The following is a 21,204-nucleotide window of genomic DNA, read 5'->3' as shown; positions in this document are numbered from 1 at the left end:
AAAACGTTCTACATCCTTCCCATCATATCCCCAAACCCAGCAATGGTCGAGCTTCCGCTGCCAAACACCAGGGGCAGTATAACGGAATTATTAATTGAAGAGGCTCCTCGTCTAAATGATATTTCCCAAATAAGCGGCACTACATCAAAGAATCTTTGATAGGTTGCTCTGATTACAAGAGGTTACGTTTTCAGGAGCATCCTGTTTGCAATTTAAATTCCTGCAAAACAAAGAATTAATGTTCTGTTTGCTGAGCTCTTCCCACCAATCCCAGCTCAGCTCCATCAATTATTCCATTTTTATTCATGACAGCACAATCCCACGGTGGGTTTTTTTTTTTTTTTTTATCCACATAAACTAATATTTTAGGATTTTTACAGAGTGATTTGAAAGATAAATAAGTGCTTTACAGCTATTTGAATTTTAGGATAGGAAAAGACATTTTTGCACAAATATGCCCCCAAAAAATAAGGAATCAAAGAATCTTCCAAGCTCAGGATGGCGTTGCTGTCCTCCGTGAATCTCACATATTTCTTTCTGATCTATGAAATCAGAAACATGGCTGCTGTGGGTTACTCTCTGATATATATAAGGGGCACTTTGTGGTGCCAAATATTGGAACCAGGAACCCACAGCCACCAATCACCATTGTACTCCAAGTGACTCCAGTCGAGGAGAGGGAGTGCGCCCAGTGTGGGCAGGGGGAATAACTCCAAAACCAGGGGAAAGCTGATGATCATACTTATAGTACTGATAACTACATCACCCATTCTGTCACTGCTGAGTGGAATGTAGAAAAACCAACACTAGGGGGCAGCAAATCATAGGGAATCCTATACAACTACCATACAAGTCTCAACAGGATTTAATGAGAATATAAAACGATTGTTTCCTTTTGCTGTTGACAAAAATAGCACAAGTCAAAGTCGGTTGGTTTAATAACTTGCTGTGGATTTTACAAGCGTTACATTTTAAATGCAGGCCTTGTCAGGACAGAAAATAGGGTACAACTCTGATTTAAAGGTGTGTTGTATGTTCAGATTTAACTTCTCTGATGGGCTCACTTTTGATTTTGGTAAATGCTTCATTGTTAAAGGATCTTTATTTGATAACTGTACGAAAACACCTGTTGATCCTGCCAGAAAACTTGTCAGAAGAGAAGATACTTATAAGACCAGAAAATACCCTTCCTTGATCTATGACGGTGTTGGCTTGCTCTAGTAGTTATGGTTTCTAGTTCTATGTTGGCTATTAGACAAATTGCAGCTTCTACATCTACGAACTGTTAAACTACAACATATAACTTATATTATAGTTATTGCAATATAGTAAAGCTGCATTTACTTTGAATATCCAATCAGGCTTGGAGAAATAAAAAAAAGGCTGTGTTCATTACCAGGCAAGCAAAAATCCTGTTGTTTTTCATATTTGCTTAACCAAGTGAACGCTTTTAGGAATCTGGTTTTATACCGGTATAATAATCACTCAATGCTGAATTTTTGGGTGGAGGGATTCTTGTACAGCTTCCAGCATTAATGCTACAACCCCTTACAAAAATATCCTCTTTAGTCTGCTGCTTTGTTTTGAGTTCAGCGTGCCTGACTGAGCCGCATAGACCCGGAGGTCTCCTCTGGAAGCTGCTGATGGAGGTTGGGGACAGAGTGATGCAATGCTTGGAAGAAGTGCTAATTGTTCACATCACATTTTGGCCTACATGGCGATGAGCTCCGGAGGGCTGCGTGCAACACGAGTTTTTAATGTATGTTAAAGGGAGATTGTAAATGTCAGTGGCTACTGGAAGTGGGCACATATACATGTGCAATAATTGTCATTGGAAAGGATCTTTCACGATCCTTTCCAATGACAAAAGACTAAATGAGCTCTGTACACACAGGACTGTTCTTCTCTATGAAGAGGGAAGGGGGGGAGAATGACAAAGTGGCACCCCACTGCATTCTCTCTCCTTCACTTGTATATTATAGGATTGACAGACAGATCCATGAATGACGAGCGCTTTACACATGCCAGATTCTCGTCTGATACCAGCCCTGATGCGATTATCGGGCGAGAATCATCTAACGTGAATATGTAGCCTTAGAGGTGACCTATGGAGGTCTGTCTACTTTATAGGTCAGCCTTTAACCGCCATTTCACCCCACAGGTGTCCGAGAACCCCTGCTAAAAATTTATCCATGGGGGTCAATGGAAAGAATCTCACCTCACCATTCCGATAGGTGTAAGGATCCTTGGCTCTGGATAATCTGGGTCCCAAAGCCGTGAGACAGACACCATCAGATGGGAGGTGAGTGGGGTACACCTTTAGGAACCCTGCTAAGAATAGCTGATATAGACCGTATACAAAATCCTCAAACCTGGGGAAACCACCCGTCTTTGTTACCGGCCAATGTTTAGGTGCTGAAGGCCATGTTTATAAAAGTGGGGAACAGGTTTAGTTACCTGGCAATCAGGCCTCTAAAAGAGAATGGAAGGCACTGTATTAGCTTTGAAGCGGTGATCAGAAAACCCTATCATTTGACCAGGGGAACTGTTCTCCACTTTCCAAAGTCCAAACATGGCTTTTATATAAGCACTATTAACCCCTATTGTGGCTGATGGGATTCTCCACTATCCAAGTGGTGAACAATAATTGGTGATCAATAAAGTGTAAGTAAGGCCAATTTTAAAATGCCAATTATTAAGGAGACACTTTGATAAATGAGATCTGAAAAATGCAGCTTTTCATAAATATTGGTAAAGATATTTTGGTGACTGGCTTGTTCGCCTCTTTATAAATAGTCCCCTAAATATCAATACTTATCTTGCTCATGCAATATGTATGCTCATTATGTAAGACTGAATAATATGACGAGAATAAAGTCACTTACCCAGAACTTTACTAAGAAGAACGCGTTCTGTGGCCCCTTCCCGAACAGTTCCTTTAGGCCCCCTTTCTTCTCTGGGAACTTGTCGTAAATTTGGCGGATATCTACGGACTCGAGCAGGGGGTCGCTGTACGAGTGGTTTGCTTGTCCGATGTGCACAAAGAGGTGTTTGTTGTACTGTAATAGAAGAGAATGCTTGTCACATATAACAGCCAAAGATCATAGTGATCAATACTCGTACATCTTCAGACCATGTTATGGCAGATCTGTTTTCCCTGGAGCTATACATGCTACACCTCCTATTCATTTCACACTATCGATCAGCCAGTCACTGCAGTTTACTCTCTGTTGAAGGCCTGACGATAAGCCGTCAATATCATTTTGCTTTCTTTTTGGAAACTGCTGTGACTGCTTTCTACACAAAACAAGACTCTGCAGAGATTTTGCTTTAATCTAACTTGAATTTTTTTTAAAATGATTTATACTGAAGGCTCAGTCTGTCATGGGTTACTACACTTTAGTGTTCTCCCCAGGCCCTTTTAGCTGGGCGCACCACCAAGCAGTTTTTAATGGTTACTGAAAAGTTTGGTCACAATCAGGGGCCACCACGTGCCTACAGCTTAGAGAAAAATTCTAGGGAGAATACAGCACTTTACACATTAACATTCAGATGGATTTGTTTTGCAGTATAGAGTTTGTCAGATTCTTTATTTGTAATGTTCTATATATACAGCAATGGGGAATGTAAGGGTCACATTGGCTGAATGAGACATCTCTCCCACAGCCACAAATGTGTGCAATTTATTAAACTTCTCATTCTTTACTGCAGGATTTCAGCTAGTTTGACATTTTCTATTCCATGAAGTTCACTTGACTTAATGGTTTGTATCATTCCGATTAAATAAATTTAGAGAGGCAGTGATTTTTCAATGGTAGCCTACTTTTTCTTTTCAGTTATTCATTTCTGTTGTCCTTGAAGAGGACTCTGAATACGATGGAATGATATGCACAAAGCAGTGTACCAGGACAAAGGAAAGAAGTCGTCCTGATAGAGGAGTGAGAAAGGGAGAACGGCTTAAAGCAAACCTGTTCTGTACCCATGCAGGACTAAGCAACAGGTTCACTTTAATGTCTTCTGTAACATCTCATACATCATTCATCCGCCAGCAAGAAAAGGAAGCCCTGTGAGTCTAAGAATTTTCTCCCTGCCTCAAGAAACAGGACATGTCAAATGTCCATCCATACCTGAAAGTTTTATAGGATATGTTCTATACTCCCAGAGCTGTATATTTTTATTTTTAATTATTATAATATTAATTAATATAATATTAATTTATATATATTTATTTTTATTTATTTTTAATATATACGTTTTATTTTATAGCCCCACCCAACTAAACAAAAAAAAAAAAATATAATATAATAATCCATAAATATTCAAAGATCTTTCATTTATTTGCTGAAGGGTCAGAATCACTTTCAAATTTATCTTTCAGTTAAGTTATATTTTACATCGCTTCTTTTTCTCATGACAACCTGTGTACTGGTAAAAGGGTGTCATCATGTTAAAATTTGGACCTGGCTTCAGGGAGCTGTGAGTGATGTCAAGGTGCCTCACTGCTGTCTCCCGTCATAGCCGAACACTTAAAATTCTGCAAGAATGTCTCTGCAGACTGCAGGAGTACATGCTCACGGAATTTCGTGTCACCTCACCCATTACTTTTAGGTAGCTAGGATCGAAGTGAATAATAGTTTTTTAAAATAAAGTAGCAAGTAGCAGCACAATAGTCATCTTAGTAATATACCATTCTTTTGTTCTCTCTCAGAATGAATAATGATTATGCGGTTACAAACAATGTGGAATTTGGTATTTACCTAGATGACTAAACTGTGGAAAGCTCCCACCCGAGTCCTCACATACGCAGCAGCAATGCTTACCAGGCCTGTATTGTGCATGATGATGCCAAGTAAAAGGCTGAAGAGGAATAGGGGGAATGGTCATCACTACTGGTTCTGGCAGGACTTCAAGAGCCTGCGGGACTATGGTCTAAAGGTAGAGATTCTATCTATTTATTACACACCTCTAGGCGTGTATATCCTAAAAATATGTGGGGGTGACCGGACCTCAAAAAAATAATTATTATTCTGCACTGAAAACAGATTTTGTGCCTTTGTGAAGTCAGACATGAATACGGCCCTAAGATTTGATCAACCATTACAAAACCCCCAGGCGTACACACACACAAACACGCACTGGAATCCAGAACAAATCCTTGTCATTTATAGATTAGCTGCTGCACCATACAGTGTGAAATACATTAGAGAAACCAAAATGAGCCTTTTCCACAGCTTCTCCCACCTCCAACACTCAAGTTACATGGCCAGAAAATCAATTTGACTTAGTTAACTTGATCTCTCATTAGGAAATCCTATACTTCCTCTTGTGGAAGCCTTGGCTAAGACTTGTATTAGCTCATGATTAATGAAACATTAAAATGTGTCTTTGTGCATTTTACAGTGTGTAATATAAAAACTACGGAAATGTACATTTTTTTTATATTTGGCACACTTGAAATGAATAAATTGATGAATTAACTTTTTAGCGGGTTTCTGAGCAGTGAAACGAGGCTTCAACTAGGAATTCCTTACAAAGTTGAAATGATAAGCTACATGCATGGTGATAACATGTTATATGGCACACGCAGATCATGTTCTACATGTGCAATAGATGTATATAAAACAGGTTTGCAATGTCTACCTAGAAGTAAAATGTTACATTGTATTATTCAGTTTAGATATTTGTAGTTTAATTAGAGTTTGTTTTTAACTTCTCAGAAATTTCTTCCAGTCTGATATAAAACTGCTGTGAATGTTATGCTGAGAAGTCCAAGGAGGCAGCCGGCTGCAAATGGCATGGGGTATCAGCGGAGGGTGGGTGTCAATGGGCGCTGACAGAAGAGTCAAGAAATGCTCAGTCAACAGCTGTAGATTATTAACATGAGACAAAGTCACCGCATTGGGATTTTAGGGACAGCTTTAATGATACAATATTACTTTTTTTTCCACCTTCTAACATGTCAGGAATGTATTCATAAAGACTTAAAAGTGCTGAAAGAGTTAAGTTAGACCACAGTGAAGGTTTATGGTGAGTAAAAATCTCTCCTAATTTATATATGCATTTTTTTTAACTGTATGAAATTCGGGCAATTCCAAAAAATAACTTTGCTTTAATGTTAGATGTATATTATGGATGTCATAAATTCTCAGCACCTAGTCTGAACAAGTGCAGTTTTGGGTGGAGGCAGCTGCTAGAACCTTCTGTGTTCTTGCATGTAAGGTGGAAAGCTAAGGTGGTATATTCTTGTACCATAGGGCTAAAAACATACCCCGATCTTGGGTTTCCACCTTTCAGCCACAGGAGGGTGAACTAATAATACCAATCCCTGTGCCCACTGAGGCATGAACAAGCTTAATAAATATAAGATTCCAGGATGAGACAAAACAGAGCTGTGACCCTGACAGACAAGGAAAGTAAAGAGTGTCAGATATCCCGGCCTTGCATGTGACTAATCCCACCTCTCTCAAAATAGCTGTGCATGAGTGCAAGCCATTTAAAATAGTTGTTATAAAAAGGCAGACTTGTCCTACTATGGCCCTACGGGGGTCCGCAGCCTCATGCCCCGGCCTCTGTCTAAAGGAATAACAAGGGCTCGTCTTACACGCCTGACTGCCAAGGATGACCGGGATTGCTGTGCTAAGGAATGTGGCCAAAGGCAGCACCCGCAGGGTTAAACCCAGATAGCACTTGTGGCCCCTGCAGGAGGAAAACTCCTTACCTGTTAGAAAGATGGGCAAATTGACCCTCTGCACCACATCCAAAAACGTAATTAAAAGTTGTGTGGATGCCTGTTACCCTGCAAAGTATTGGTGTCTAGCACTAGAAATTATGTAGAAAGTAAAGGGGGACCTGGGAATATAGAAATATGGAACCTGGCCCTATTTTTCGCTGGTGTAGGATCTAGGAATGCCATTCCAACACAGGTTTGTCTATTTAGGGAGTCATTGACCTTGTTAGAGTCCCTTTACCAGGTAAACTCCTGCATCATAAAACCCCTTCCGGTTTTATTGCATAGGCTGGGTTTACAGTGTAAAAATGCAGTTGCATGTCAATAGGTGAGCCCCACCAGAAGACAGCCCACCAATGGACAGAGGACGAGGGACAGTGATCATCGCTGGACTCCAAGGAATACCCTTGGAATCCAGATATGTTTGCTATGCACTATTTTAAATTTTGTGGATAAAAGTTTTACCCTTAAATCAGACTTATCACCAACATTTTTACTTTATACAAAAAGGTAGATAACTGAAAAACAGTTTTACCTTTTATTGTACTATGTTGCCTCTTTGCAGCTTCTTCCTGTCTATACAGTTTAGGGATACGGGGCATTTCTTAGGGCGGGTTTACTGATGGTAACAATGGACCATGCTTGTGTAATGTTGACACAAACACCTGTGATCTTTATTGGAGGGCTATGTGACAGAATGACCAGACGAGCACATTTAGGAGACAGGGCCAGAATGTTGTCACCCTATACTATGACATGTTTGTACAAGAACCTGTATTCTAGAATTACTGGGTATTTTTACTTAAAGCAGCAGATTTCAGGATCTTGAAACTGACTTTTCAAATAACTTGGTTACAGCCTGGACTTTCAAAAACTTATTTCTATCCAAACAGGTTACCATTAATGTCACACTGAAACCAGTTGGAATGCAATACATTAGAAGGTTTTGCTGTAGAAAGCGCCATTTCTGGTTAAAGAAGAAACGTGGAAATGACTTGGGGCTTGCAGATGGTGAAATGACAAGCTTATCAAATGTGCTGGAGAAGAGGCCGCAGTGACAAGAAGAGACGTGTCAGCAGAAGACGGTCAGGACTCCCAGGAATGCTCCTGGAATGAGACATTCTATATGCCATCTACACTAACATACCTAAACACAGCTCTTAGATCATACTGCAGCTGCCGGCTAACCCTGCCAAAGGGACAGGTGCCCGCTCGCTGCCTTCCCCGCACTGGAATCCCAATTCTAAGAACGGGGTTCAGACAAATACTCATCTTCACCCGACGCTGTAACAGGTTTATCATGAGATGTGTGTGTACATTGTAAAAGTCAACACTGAGCAAATCTAAAACCTCTGGTGGGGTTTATGACCGTCTATGTCCCCAGGCAGAAGATTTCTACCTTCACTTCCTGTCTCAGTGACACCAGTGGAATTTTTTTATTAGCTCTGTTACTTGCACTTATGTGGCAACAACAGTTGTGTGATGGGGAAGGGATTGCTGATTGAATTAAAAGGGTAGGGGCAGACCTAATGAACCCCTGGGGCTTTTTCTGCCATCTCTCCTCTACATACTTATATATAATTTTTCTCCTCAAGCCATCAGACGCAGCGGGAAGTTTATGGAAATGTCATTGTAGACAGCATAGTGGCTAAGTGGTTAGCTCTCCTGACATTGAATGTGGTATGGTTTCTGGTAAGAGAAGGGCTGCTCGGAGTATTTTAGTGACTGCTGATCTGCTACTGACCAACACAAGCAACTCAGAGAATGGTCCAAAAAAAAAAAAAAAAAGGGGGAAAAATCCGTTGTGGGGTATGTCGCTGGTCAAAAAAAAGTCTTGTTGGTGTCAGAAGAGAATGGGCAGACTGGTTTCAGCTGATAGAAAGGCAAAAGAACATCAAAATAATCACTTGATACAACCAAGGGCTGCAGAATGCTCATCACATCCAACCTTGAAATTATTCAAAGTCATGAAGTCCCAAGTAGGACCAGGACTCCAGGTGCTTCAAACCAAGAATATGAACTACTTATCCACGCATCAAGTTGATGGAATGACAGGTATCTATATAGGCAGGTAAAAAAAAAAAAAAGAGAAGAAGAACGGCTGATAGGAAATCTGTAGGTTCCCCATAGCAACAAAGTTTGATAAGATGTGAATTTTTTAAGGGCTGGAATTTTTGCCCTGGCTGTAGAAAAAGGAAAGCTGCAGTTTCTTACTTTGCTTCCCAAGAGCTTATTCACACACTGTGCAAGGCAAGTGCTCTTGGGAGATGTAGTTCTGGGAGCATAGCTACATTATTAGTAAAAACAGCCAGTGCCTTTGCACTGGAATATTACTCACGTGCTGTTAAATGTTCCAAAGCGAGAGAGGTAGGTTTGGGGTTAAATGTGGGTAATGCCTTGATGGAGAGATAAATATATATATATTTTTTAATTTTAAACTGTTAATAAAATGTTACTTACAGCGTCTGGGTCCCGCTGCTGTTCTAAAAATGCCGAAAACTCCACCAATCGGAGTTTGGCTGTGCCTATGGACCGGCCTTGCCATGCCGGGACAGAGGAGGCAGGTGGTGCTGTGGTTTCAAAACCTGTGAATATAAAGAAACATGTCAGCCATTAATGAAGATACTCCATAACCAAGACGGTCCTAGTGGTCAGTTGAAATAAACTTATCTGCTGCGGTTCATTTTTAAAAAAAAATAATACATTTCTGACTGTCCAACCATTCCCAGGAACAGGAGACAAACATGAAGAGACTCTTCCGCCAGCTTCTTTGCCCTGGTGGGTTAATTAAACTTTCTTAGAGGCGCACCTGTGTTCTGTCCCCCCGAGGGAAGAGGAGGAATGTAAGCATTTCGTGAAATGACTACACTCAAAGGAAAAGTATTTCATCAAAACGTCTCTGTGGTACGAGCAAGATTACAGTCAAACGAATTAAAATAAGGGTTTTGTACACAAGTGTGTAGTGAATTACACTGTTTTACATAGTGTAGCTTCAATATGTAGACTGAGCAAGGAGGCAAAATGTGGGGAGTCAACAATAAAGGTATCCAAGCAATATCTTCATAGTGCTGCTCCAGTGCCGTCCTGCCACTTATTTACTGATGCATTAATATATGTATTTTGTCAGTGCAAGCAGTGAAGGTATCTAAATGTAACCTGGAATCAGTTGGGGAAGGGAGAAGCAGCACAAAGAGCCAACCATTTGTGCAGAAGTCCATGTGCTAGGGACACACTAATAGGAGGCACAAAGAGAGAAAAGCTCATCTCTCTGCTGCTTCTTCTTCTTTAACAGTTCAATCACTGGAAAAGGAAGGGCAAGACATGCAAGTGTTATTGAATGCAGCAGATATATATCGAGACTCCCGCCAAACAGACTGGGCAGACAAATACAAATCCTTCAGTACATAAAACATCTATCTATATTGCATGGGTGTATTTGTTGGTTTGTCTGACGTTTGCCTTTCACCAAATTATTATTACCTGTAAGGGGTGCTGTGACGGTGGGTTGGATGGGATATGCTTGCTGGACAAATGGCTTGACGCTAGAAAACATGAGAAACATCAGATGTTATTAACACTTACTGTTGTTAATAAACAGTATTTATATAACGCCAACATATTACAGAGCCTTGTACGTTACATAGCACTTCCTACCATACTACATCTACTAAGACATTTCCTTGTGGTAAGTATATGGATTAAAATCAAATAGGAACAAGAGCTAAAATACATCCATATAGAATGTAATTTTTTTATTAAATTGCATTTAAACTCTAGAATAAACCTGGCATGTTAGGCTTCTCAGAAATCCTTTAAAAGATGTATTTATTGATTAGCTTTCTTTCAGGTTCCCACCTTATTTGTTTTTACCTGATCATATTGCTCCCCTAAGTTGCATTAAACTGCTTTAGCATTCTCATGGAGTCATAGGTAAAAAGTATTAATTTTCTGCATTGCGTTAAATCAGTGTACAACGTTCATCGTTCTCAGAATGTGCACCCACTCCCAGCACTTACTCTTGTGAGGATCCAGGCTGACCCGTCTGTAGCATTCCTGGCCAGTACTGTGAACAGAAGGTGAGACAAAATTACATAAAGTGAAGTCCGATTATTTAATAAACATAAAAATGACACTGTGCATGTTTTATATTTGGTCATCAGCTGCCATTAAATACACACATTCCTAAAATTACAACTACTTCAAATAAATCCGGGTTCTGAGGTGCACCCAGAGGGGGATCAATGATGTCTGTTATTAGGCAGGGATTTTACTGTAAAATAATAAAAATGGTAGAGCAAATTAAGGTAATGTATCACCATCATGATCATAAAGTTGCTTACAGCTGCAGCTGATACACTTCATGATATGATACATTTTATTATTTTATTTACCTTTAAAGTATCTCTCCACATTTACACACAAACCAAGCTGTCTAGTTGGAAACAACACACATCATATATACTTTGCAGAGTTCCAGCAGTCAATTTGTTTCCCAGATTGATAGCATGGCAATAGTAAGTGAGCAGTATGAGCATTGGCGTTTGCCCTCTCACAGGCATGAAGGAATCTGTGAGGCAGGTGAATACACAACAAGACGACTTTTATTGTTAAACACACAGCCAGGCTCACGAGTAAGAACAGCAGTGTGAAACGCGTTAAACCATTGGTATGTTTTTCTCCTGCTGGACTGTTGGCGGTAAAATCGCAAGCCAGTCTTCAAGCAGCCATGGTGGATTTTTTTTTTCAATAAAACCTGACCACTTATTCCGCACAGCTTGGTCTGTATGTAAATTTGTATAAACTGTCAATTTACATCCTAATATAAACAATGTACTTAGTAACGTTAGGGGAATATCACACCCATTGTATAAAACAACCGTTCTCCCGATGGTTATAAAACATCAATACCAGAGAAGATCTTGTCATGTGTATAGCAAGTCATTCTTTATAGGGTTACAATAATAAGATCCTATGAGCACTCAAACTTTGTCTTGCTATACATGCAAAAAGTTTTTTTCATAATATATTTGTAAATAATTATAAGATTTAGAGCACTGGTGGCTTTTGGCTGGATATACAGATGGCGACATTTACTATCCAATTACAAGCACTGCATAGTTATAAGTTAACTAGGCAAGTTCATTTGCAGGTAAAAATTTGGAAAGTAACCTTTTATGTATAAGATTGTATAAAAGTGTTAAAGCTGTAACCTGCTCTACCAGAATTTTCAATGTGAAAGCACAGTATGACATTATTTTAATCTAGGGAATTGATGTCACTACCCTAAGGGGTCAAAAAGATTTTTTTTGTACTGCATAAGTAAAATTGGCCACAATCTCTATTATATTGGAGTTTTGCCTCCCACAAGGCGGAATCTGCTAAAAAGTGCAAATATCCGAACTGTTGCCTTTTCCACATCCCTGATAACCAAATAACTAGAGACAAAACCAGACCTGAGCAGACACTTACCCCAGGTGCAGCAGGAAAGGCCGGGCGAGGAATCCCTGGAAGGCCCAGCTTGTTGTGAATGGCAGTGGCAGATACAATCTGAGCGGAGGACATGGCCGCCATGTGTTGCAGTGCTTTGTCCTTGGCAGTTTGATCCTTTAATATAACAGTTAGCATGCAGTTACTGAATTCTGTGCAGACAGTTGAGTTTTTGCGCAGCTACAAGCGTGGATATTAAACATAAGAAAAGCAAACATGCAGCCGTGTGGGGTTCTGATCTATTGGTAGCTGACTAGATTAGATCATTAAATATCTCACTGTGGCACAGGACACCTACAAGACCAGGGACATACCAGGTCACAATACACATCACTGAGGCATCAGGACAAAGGGATCACCCAGATAAAAACACTTGAGATGATCAGCTAGTAAATGATGAATATAAACACTAAACTATAAAAGATTTGCCCACACAATGACAAAACTTTTTTTATTTTTTTTATTTACCAACTAAGCCCCAACTAAATCTGCTCCCTTATGATTGGAATATGGCAATGATAAGGCTGCCCCCCTTATTAATACTATTGGGACAAGCTGCCTCATTTGGGTCAGTGACCACAGTAGCTAAGCCGACCATCCATGGTTTGCCATCATTGGGTAACAATGAATATATTCATATAGAGTAGTAAATATCTTTAAAACCTCTTTAAAATGCGGACAGTGATCTGTGTATAGTGGAAAAGGTATTTTCAATATGTACAAATTTGAATCATTATTGCTGTTCCATATTTTCAAAATATTATTTCATATTCCCTGTAGTGACCATCTGCCTATTGTAGAATGCAGAATGGGATTTACAATTAAAGAAATATATTTGTGAATTTTGTAACTCATGCCACAGTGATGTGGTTGATAGTGAATTGAACCTTGCACTGGGGTGTATTTGTCTGGGAAAAGTTAAACGGTTTAGGTATCCCTGGATATTTATTACCAGACTGTGCTACCTGCACCCTGTCTTCTCTATATGTCTATGTACTGCCACAGGAAAGGCTCATTTGGCCGTATATGCCCAGTACTGGACAACAGTGCATGATAGTAAACACACCAAAGCAGTGGTTAAGCAGCTGTAACTTTCAGGCAGGTAATGACCATGCTGGTAAGGCTTGCATGCTTGTATAGGCCAAGCCACTGCTCAGTGACACTAATTAGATTATGGGCGTCACGCACTGTCCCCCAACCCCTGTGACTTCCTTTTGGTTTATCATCATGTTCTGTATGGTAAGGTAGCACAAGCTGGGGGTCACAGATCAAAGCCAATAGCCAAACACTGTGCCAAAGCGAACTTAAGTCACAGGTGGTGGACTGGGGGGGGATCAACTTACCATGTTTGTCACCTGAATACAATATAAATAGCATGTTAAAGAATTGTGTAAGGAAAAAACACTAAACATCAAACACATCTAATTACAAAGGACATAAAAAGCAGAAGGACGGGAGAATGGAGAATTTTATCACTTAGGAGCCTTGGTTAAAAAAAGGAAGGAAGAACTGTCTGCGGTCACCCCAAAACAATGGGCTAAAACTTTTCATTTTCCAGTTGTCATATTTAGCCTGATATTGTTCGCTGATGAGACCATTTGATAGATATTACCCATGGTCATTCTGGGCAATTACCAAATATGCTGGAGGTAACAAGCCTTTTAAAATAGATGCCAAGTATGAAACTGAATTCTTTGTTATATCAAATAATCCAACATACTACTAGGAATCTTTAATGAGAATCCCCATTGCTTTTACATAGTTACAAAGTAGGTTAGGTTGAAAAAACACATAAGTCCATCAAATTCAACCACTAGGGAAATAAACATATCCCAGATATAAAACCCTATAGACAATTGATCCAGAGGAAGGCAAAAACAAAACCCCGGGTACAATTTGCTTCAACAGGGGAAAAAATTCCTCCCTGATTCCCTTCTGCAATCGGATGTTCCCTGGATCAGCAATCTCTGTTATTGTTACTTTAAAGCTTTAATCCCCAGTTATATTCTGAGCTTCTAGAAATCATCCAGTTTTCTCCTAAAGCAATCTATAGAACTTGCTGAAACTACTTCCTGAGGGAGCCGATTCCACATTTTCACAGACCGTACAGAGAAGAATCCCTTCCTTATCCAAAGCTTAAACTTCTTTTCCTCCAGACACAAAGAGCGCCCCCTTGTGCTTTGTAATGATCTCAAAGTGAGTAATTGGAAAGAGAGTTCTCTATATGGACCATTTATATATCTATACAGGGTGATCATATCCCCTCTTAAACGTCTCTTCTCAAGGACTTGTGACCAATTGAGTAAATTGTTCATAGTATTTGGCATACAATGTTACAGAATGCACCAGGGTTGTATTTATGAGCTACATCTATAGACATCTATGGTTAAAAAGGTACATTCTAGGTTTGAATGGCACTCCCCAGGTTTACTATACATATGTTATTGGGGTGTATAAGTATGTAGCTAGAAATAGCATATTGCATGATTAGATAAATTCTGACAAGAAATATGAACCACTATAGTGGACATTGATGGGCTTTCATATCCAAACAGTCAAGAAAACTTGTTCCCAATGACACTTTCATGATAAGTAATGGAGCTGCCGAGATTCAAGATGGCGGCACCCAACAGCAGTCTCGGCCCTTTTGGAAATCTGCTCATGTGAGGCTTTTACAGGTAAATAACATGCATATAATAAAAGCTTTAATGCCAATATATCTTAAAGGGTTTTTCACAAGTGCCTTTTAATATTTTTATGAACATTTGGTATGCAGTTCATCAACTTTTAAAGGTAAATATTTGTTTTTTTTATATGGAGTATTTTACCTTCATGAACTTGTTCCTATCATTTTATTGCTCCAGCGTTTGTACACATGGTATGACTTGTGTTTCACTCTATATTCATGATCACATCTGATTGGGGAAGCAAAACAAATACTTATGATTTATCATTTCTGATCACCAGCAAATCCAATCATTATATAGATCGGTGCAGGGATGTAAAACATACCTGTGTGTACAGGTATTTGGTTACAAAAAAATATTATCCGACTTTTCCCATAAAACAGTGGGTAGTGTGACACCCACACTGTAAGTTAATAAAAGGCACTGGAACTTTGGGTAAAGGTATAAAACAGAATTATAAAAGAATCCATTGCAAACAAGAAGTAAACCTTGGGGGTTCTTTTCCTTTGCACTGGCTCCTCTTGTTTAGTGAATCACGGACTAAATGAATGGGGTTGGCAAAGACAGATCTTCCTTCAAACATGAAAGGCTAACTTATATTAAGCTCTTATGATTTTCTACATCATATTAAAATTTACATTAAGACCAAAACTCTACAGAAGACCAGCCAGTAAAAGGCATTGCTTTCCAGGAGATCTTCCTATACAAATACACGGCTGGTCGGGTGATCACAGATTATCACCATTGTTCCCTCGCTGCATAATTCTGCACATTTGCCCAAAATGATCGCATGCGTTTATAAAGATATCGTTCACTTCTTGATATAGCCACTAAACGTGCATTTCTATTGAGACTCCTTAGTCATTTTCTATCGTAATAACTGATAAGATGGGAAGGGAGATGAAAATTTAAATTGCCTTCTGCTTTTTACATTCCTTGTAATCCAACAGTTAAAGGTTACATCTATGGTGCTTGGCAAAGTCTATGAGATTGAGAACACTTAACAAAATCATATACACACAAAAGAGGAGGAAAGAAAGAGAAGATGTACCAAATAACAAACACAGAGCTGAAACATTTTCTTAATACCCTTTATGTACAGCAAATTCAAGTACATTTTTGCATCAAAAAATAAAAGCAGAACTGTGGCAACAATTTCAGGGGAGTGCTCAGTGATTTACAGCCCTTGGGCCCAGTAACTTCTATAGAAATTTAAAGGGCTAAATAGGTCTTATATGAAATAGTCACATTAGAACCTACTGGTTGTTGGGGGGCAGCTATTCAAGATACACATACCGGAGGCTTGCCTTAAAAACAAGTCCGTCTTAGCATGGGGAACTTCTCCAAGTTGTAAAGCAGAGTTGTAAATCACTGAATGCTCCCCTTAAGGAGCAGAAAGGGTTTCATTCAACCTCTGTGTCTATTCTTCCCAATTAAATCTCACAGTGGGATGAAAAACTCCAAGTCTCACCAGCTGTGCATGCTGCGACTTGTAGTTCCTCAGAAACTGGAGCAGCAAATGTTTCGGTTGCTAGCTTATATAATTAGGGCCTAGCAAGAAAAATACCATTTAGCTTCATAAAAGGCCAGCTCTCGCTTCATTGTTGCCTCGTTCAAAGCTGTATTAACAAGGCTGAATTAAGCAACAAAAGGTGACTATTTCAGCCTGGCAATGACTGGGTAGCGGGAAGAATGCACATTCAGAGGTGTCCTGACTTGTTGCCTAATGACTAGTAATTAATACATCTTGTTGTGCGTCCCCAATGCTCAAGACTTTCATTCACTTCAAAAGGAATTTTTTTTTTCAAAAGCTTTCACCACTGCTCATTGAACAGGAAAAAAAGAACAGATAGAGTGAGCGAGCTGGACTATATTTAGCTTCATCTGACTGTCATCAAATCAACATTTCTTAAGCTTAGCTACAGAATATGGATCCAGGATGTTGCCATGTGCCTATCCTTTCCTATCTGAAAAAGCAAGAGAGATGAAAAGGTCACAGACAAGCCATTCCTTGCTGCACTTTGCTGGTGCCGAAGGGGTTAAACAGCTCTCTGTGGTCCCTGATTGGGTTTTGGACTTGCAGCATGCTTCGGTAGACACAAACTAACCGGTTGCAAGTGTAACTTCTAAAAAAGGAGTTGTGACCCCAACACATGCCGTTATGGTTTACAATAGAGTCCGCAGTCAGGGATGCGAGACTCGCTTGGTGTTATCAGCAGGGCTTGCCTGCTAAGTCAGCTGCTCAGCCGGTGCAGCTATTGCAAAAAACGCCAGCCACCAAAGACCAATGCCCGCCAGCCAGCATGCTGCCCAACGTACACGGGCAATCAAAACTCCCTCCCTGCCGAGCAGTTCTGCCATTGAAAGGGTTAGTAAAGCTTGCCACAGACATTAGACAGCACAGCTGCACGTGGGAGCGTGACATGTCCATCGAACAACCGATCATTGCATGCATGCATGCTCCTGTTGCCAAAGAATGCATGGTCATGCAATAGAAGAGATTCTGCACACACAAATGGTGGCAGCTAGAATGGTGGAAAGGGGACAACCAAGACTGGCTGAAATTTGGGCAACAATGAGTAGTCGGGGACATTTACTGTTACCCGCTGACTTAACATTCGTCGGTCCATGTCTAGGGAAAGCCTAAAAAATTTGGGACCAAGCTAGAGAGAGTGTGAGTTGTCCTTTTAGCTCTTTGGATATAAACTATTTATTGGTTGTATTTATTAAAAAGCAATTCCAGGCATGGTACAATGCTTTCTGCTTCTCAGTCTCTAGGATGTACAGCTTGGCTACCAGGCAACTCCATTTCCTGGGCCTACGAGAAGCCCCATGGCGAAACGCGTTGGGCTCGGGACTGATTTTTAAACATATTGGAGTTGTACTGGAATCAGGATTTACTATCCAAAGACCTTATACTATATAGGTGCATTAGCAATACTATATCTACTAATATTCTGCTTATATGTTTCCTGTAAATATTTTGTGTTTTTACATTTGCCTAAAAAAGCCCCTCTTTGCTCTTCTTTTCAACCACCTTCACTTTAGTTGTTGAGTTGAAAGTTTTTTGCTTTTTGTATTATTAATATTATGTATTAAAATTTATAGGGGCAGACATACAGCATTGTTGTTAATACAGAGAGGAGTCTCCAATCCACTTTCCTACAATACTCACACAATATAAAAGACAAATATCGGAGACTAGGTCAAATGTAAAAAAGGATGTTCTGGTTTTTGTAACACGTGTCCTATGGAACGTTACTTTATATGTGCCTGGAGTTATTCTTTATTAGGACTATATTTAATATCAGTATATAGTATAATACTATATCACAAGATTTCTTTATCGGAAGAAAATACTAAGAGGGGCAATACGTAATAACCTGGTGAACACTTATCCAGATTATGTGTAGAATATTTATTTATTTTACTTACAAAGAAGCAACTGGTGCCACATGTAGTACAGAGAGCATGCCCCCCGCCATGCTTCATGTACAACGTCTACACCGGTAATAATCACTCTGTAAGTGACAAAACACCTCGGTGAGTGGAAACACGCTCATTAATTCCCTATTAATTGACATAGCTTGGTGTGAGACTTGGAAACCCTCGGCTAATGGTGCCTGTAGACCGTTTTTCACAGCGACCGCTTGCAGAGAAAATAGTAGAGCAGGTATTAAGAAACGTAAACAGCTCTGACATGCAGGAAAACTAGGTTACGAGGATCGTAGCACGGAGCATTCACCGGTCACCATGGGAAACAGGAAGTGAGATGCGTAGCAACCACAAGCCCAAAAGCAGAGAAGCGCATACCTTCAGCTTGGAATGAAAATCACGAGATTTCCTTCTGGCAAGAACCTGAATGTGACTAGACACCTGCAGGGTAGGGGGAGGGAGGGAAACAAAGGAAAAAGCCTGTAACCATGGAGATGAAAAGCCCTTACAACTGGGCAAGCCAGACGTACCTTAATGGCCGCTTGGATTTCTCGAACTTTCTTTCTTGCTAAGACCTGTATGTGACTAGACACCTACGGGGTTCAGATTTAAAATAATAAATAAAAAAAAAAAAAAGGAATTTTTAAAAATGTATATAAAGTATGGCGTTGCTGGTTTGGGATAGTCCAGGGGTCAGGAAGGACTGCGGCACCAACATTTTATATTGCTGCAAGGGTAGGCTTGCAAGCACCAAAAATAAAATTAAAAACACTAAATATACCAATGTGTCACTGGAACTTTTGCAGTTTTAGCTTTCCTGTTTATCTTTGTAATATAATTTTATTCTTGGGTGGTTGCTACAAGTGGACCGTACAGGTCTGCCTTAAAAAATCTTTATGGCAACAAAGTAGCATTCTATGTATTAAAAATATATTATTGGGATGTCACTCAACTTTAAAAATTTAGAACTGCTAGAATAACATCTATATAATCCTCCTGACCATTAGGATATTAATAAGACAAACATTGACAACCATATGATAAATTGCAGTTACGTCTATCCAATACATTAGGTTGCAGTTATCTAATACATTACACAATGCATATTTAACAATAAACATAAACAAAGCTTCACTTTTCATTTTATAAAACATGTGTTATAATAAAAATAAATAAAAGATTGTCAATACTAAAACACAGAGCAATATTATAGAGTATATAACTGGATAAAAAATATGCAGATAAATGACAAATAAAACAGAACACAGAGATCTGGTGCTGGGCAATATTTTGTGTTAAACCTGTGCTGTTAGGGGCTTTTTAAAAAGGATTTGAACTTGGCCCCAGTAAATCTTCACTGGTTAAATCAAGGCATTGTTTGGGGGCATAGGCTGCTCTTTCACTCTCGCCTAATTGATTGAGAAAGGAGCCCGGGGATGGGGACTTGGCGTTTACTGCTGACTCATCAGTCGCTTTCTTGTGGACTGTAACATTTTAGGCATGCCAATGTGAGGGGCTATTGTTACCAGACGACATGCCCCTGGAAACACAAGACTAGTCAGGAGACCAGGGGTGGCTGCTGGCAGGTAAACCCAAAATTATTTACAGGGAAAATGAACTGTAGTGTAAAAACAAAAAAAAAACACATTGGTCCTCAAAATTACCAGAATAAAATCCAATTTTAGAAACACACATTATATTCCTCACACCTACATGGTGGTAGCAGCTAATCCGTGCACTGAATTATCTAATCATATATTTTTCTTAACATAACAATTAACCAACTTTCATTTTTTATTGAATAAATTAAAATTATTAGAAATGTATGAATTCTATATGAAAATTGTGTGAATCTTGCAGGAAACCATTTATAAACATTGTAACTAATGACAGATCCTCCCTCTCCCATTTTTGTAGGTGACAGGTGGACTTAGAAATGCATTGATATTGGAAACTCCTGACCAGGTTAGCCTAATGGTTTAATAACTACAGACCAATGACCCAACATAATTTTTGGGGGGCTTTGGAACAAATCACCCCTGTACAGGTAACCTGGTCTAAGTAGGGAGAAGGGAACTAGGACTCCTATTTGTTAAACAATCGGTGGTGTTAGTGCCAATGTATTTATTGCAATGATGAAGAAATCATAAATTTAGATGCAGACTAATAAATCTAATTATAATTGCAGTATGACTGCAGCATATAGATATATGTATTATAAATGAAAGGATTAGCAGCAAATTCACGCTGCCTGTCGGTCTGCTTTCTTCCCATAGTACATCCTGCAACCATCTCTTCCTTGTGTACACAATGTACATTCACCTGATTATCCGCTTGGAAAATGCAATTCCTAAAACCAGGCCACTTTATTCCATTGCTCCACTGCCCAGTCCTGACACCCATGGGTACACTGTACGTGTTTTGGAGGTGCACAGCTCGGGCACACGGATTGGTCTGCAGCTAAAAGCCCCCATAACAAGCCATGATGCACTGTGTTCTGATACCATTGTCACATGGCCAGCATGTTTTTTGGGTGCAGAAGCTCTCCTGTTGGATTGGACCTGATGGACTAGCCTCCTCATTCACCAATGAACTGGTTCTCCATTTGTCTTACTTTGGTCAAATTTTGGTAGTTATCAACTCATGCACTGAGAACACTTCACATGTTGTCTAGCCATCACAATCTGGTCATTGTTGAATTTATTTATATATACTGGCATGCCTACTTTCAATACACCCCCTTAAGAACTGACTGTTTCCTTGCTGCCTGATATATCCCAAGTCTTATTAGGGGCCATTGTGACCAATCAATGTTTTGGCTGAGTGGTCTGGGAGAGAGTAGACAATTCTGTGTTGGGGAGACCCCCC

At 39.7% G+C, this 21,204-nt stretch overlaps 1 protein-coding gene across 9 annotated transcripts in view; it reads right to left on the bottom strand.

Annotated features, from left to right (window-relative positions):
• The window catches only part of TEAD1 (TEA domain transcription factor 1), a 108,632-nt gene that overhangs the window by 10,654 nt on the left and 76,774 nt on the right, over nucleotides 1–21,204 (bottom strand). For 4 of the 9 annotated variants that reach the window (XM_072422296.1, XM_072422295.1, XM_072422286.1 and 1 more), the window contains 8 exons: nucleotides 18,867–18,929; nucleotides 18,715–18,777; nucleotides 13,558–13,569; nucleotides 12,197–12,331; nucleotides 10,744–10,790; nucleotides 10,208–10,269; nucleotides 9,188–9,312; nucleotides 2,886–3,059 (listed from right to left, as the gene is read on the bottom strand). In XM_072422296.1, the coding sequence (XP_072278397.1) occupies nucleotides 2,886–3,059; nucleotides 9,188–9,312; nucleotides 10,208–10,269; nucleotides 10,744–10,790; nucleotides 12,197–12,331; nucleotides 13,558–13,569; nucleotides 18,715–18,777; nucleotides 18,867–18,929 (681 nt within the window). The remainder of the gene's footprint in view (nucleotides 1–2,885; nucleotides 3,060–9,187; nucleotides 9,313–10,207; nucleotides 10,270–10,743; nucleotides 10,791–12,196; nucleotides 12,332–13,557; nucleotides 13,570–18,714; nucleotides 18,778–18,866; nucleotides 18,930–21,204) is intronic. The other 5 variants (XM_072422287.1, XM_072422288.1, XM_072422291.1 and 2 more) reach the window with 5 other exon arrangements.

The sequence above is a fragment of the Pyxicephalus adspersus genome, chromosome 9 (genome assembly GCF_032062135.1).
Source record: "Pyxicephalus adspersus chromosome 9, UCB_Pads_2.0, whole genome shotgun sequence".
Lineage (NCBI taxonomy): Eukaryota > Metazoa > Chordata > Amphibia > Anura > Pyxicephalidae > Pyxicephalus > Pyxicephalus adspersus.
The sequence above is the reverse complement of the archived record's forward strand: the minus strand, read 5'-3'. Positions and strand labels throughout refer to the sequence as shown.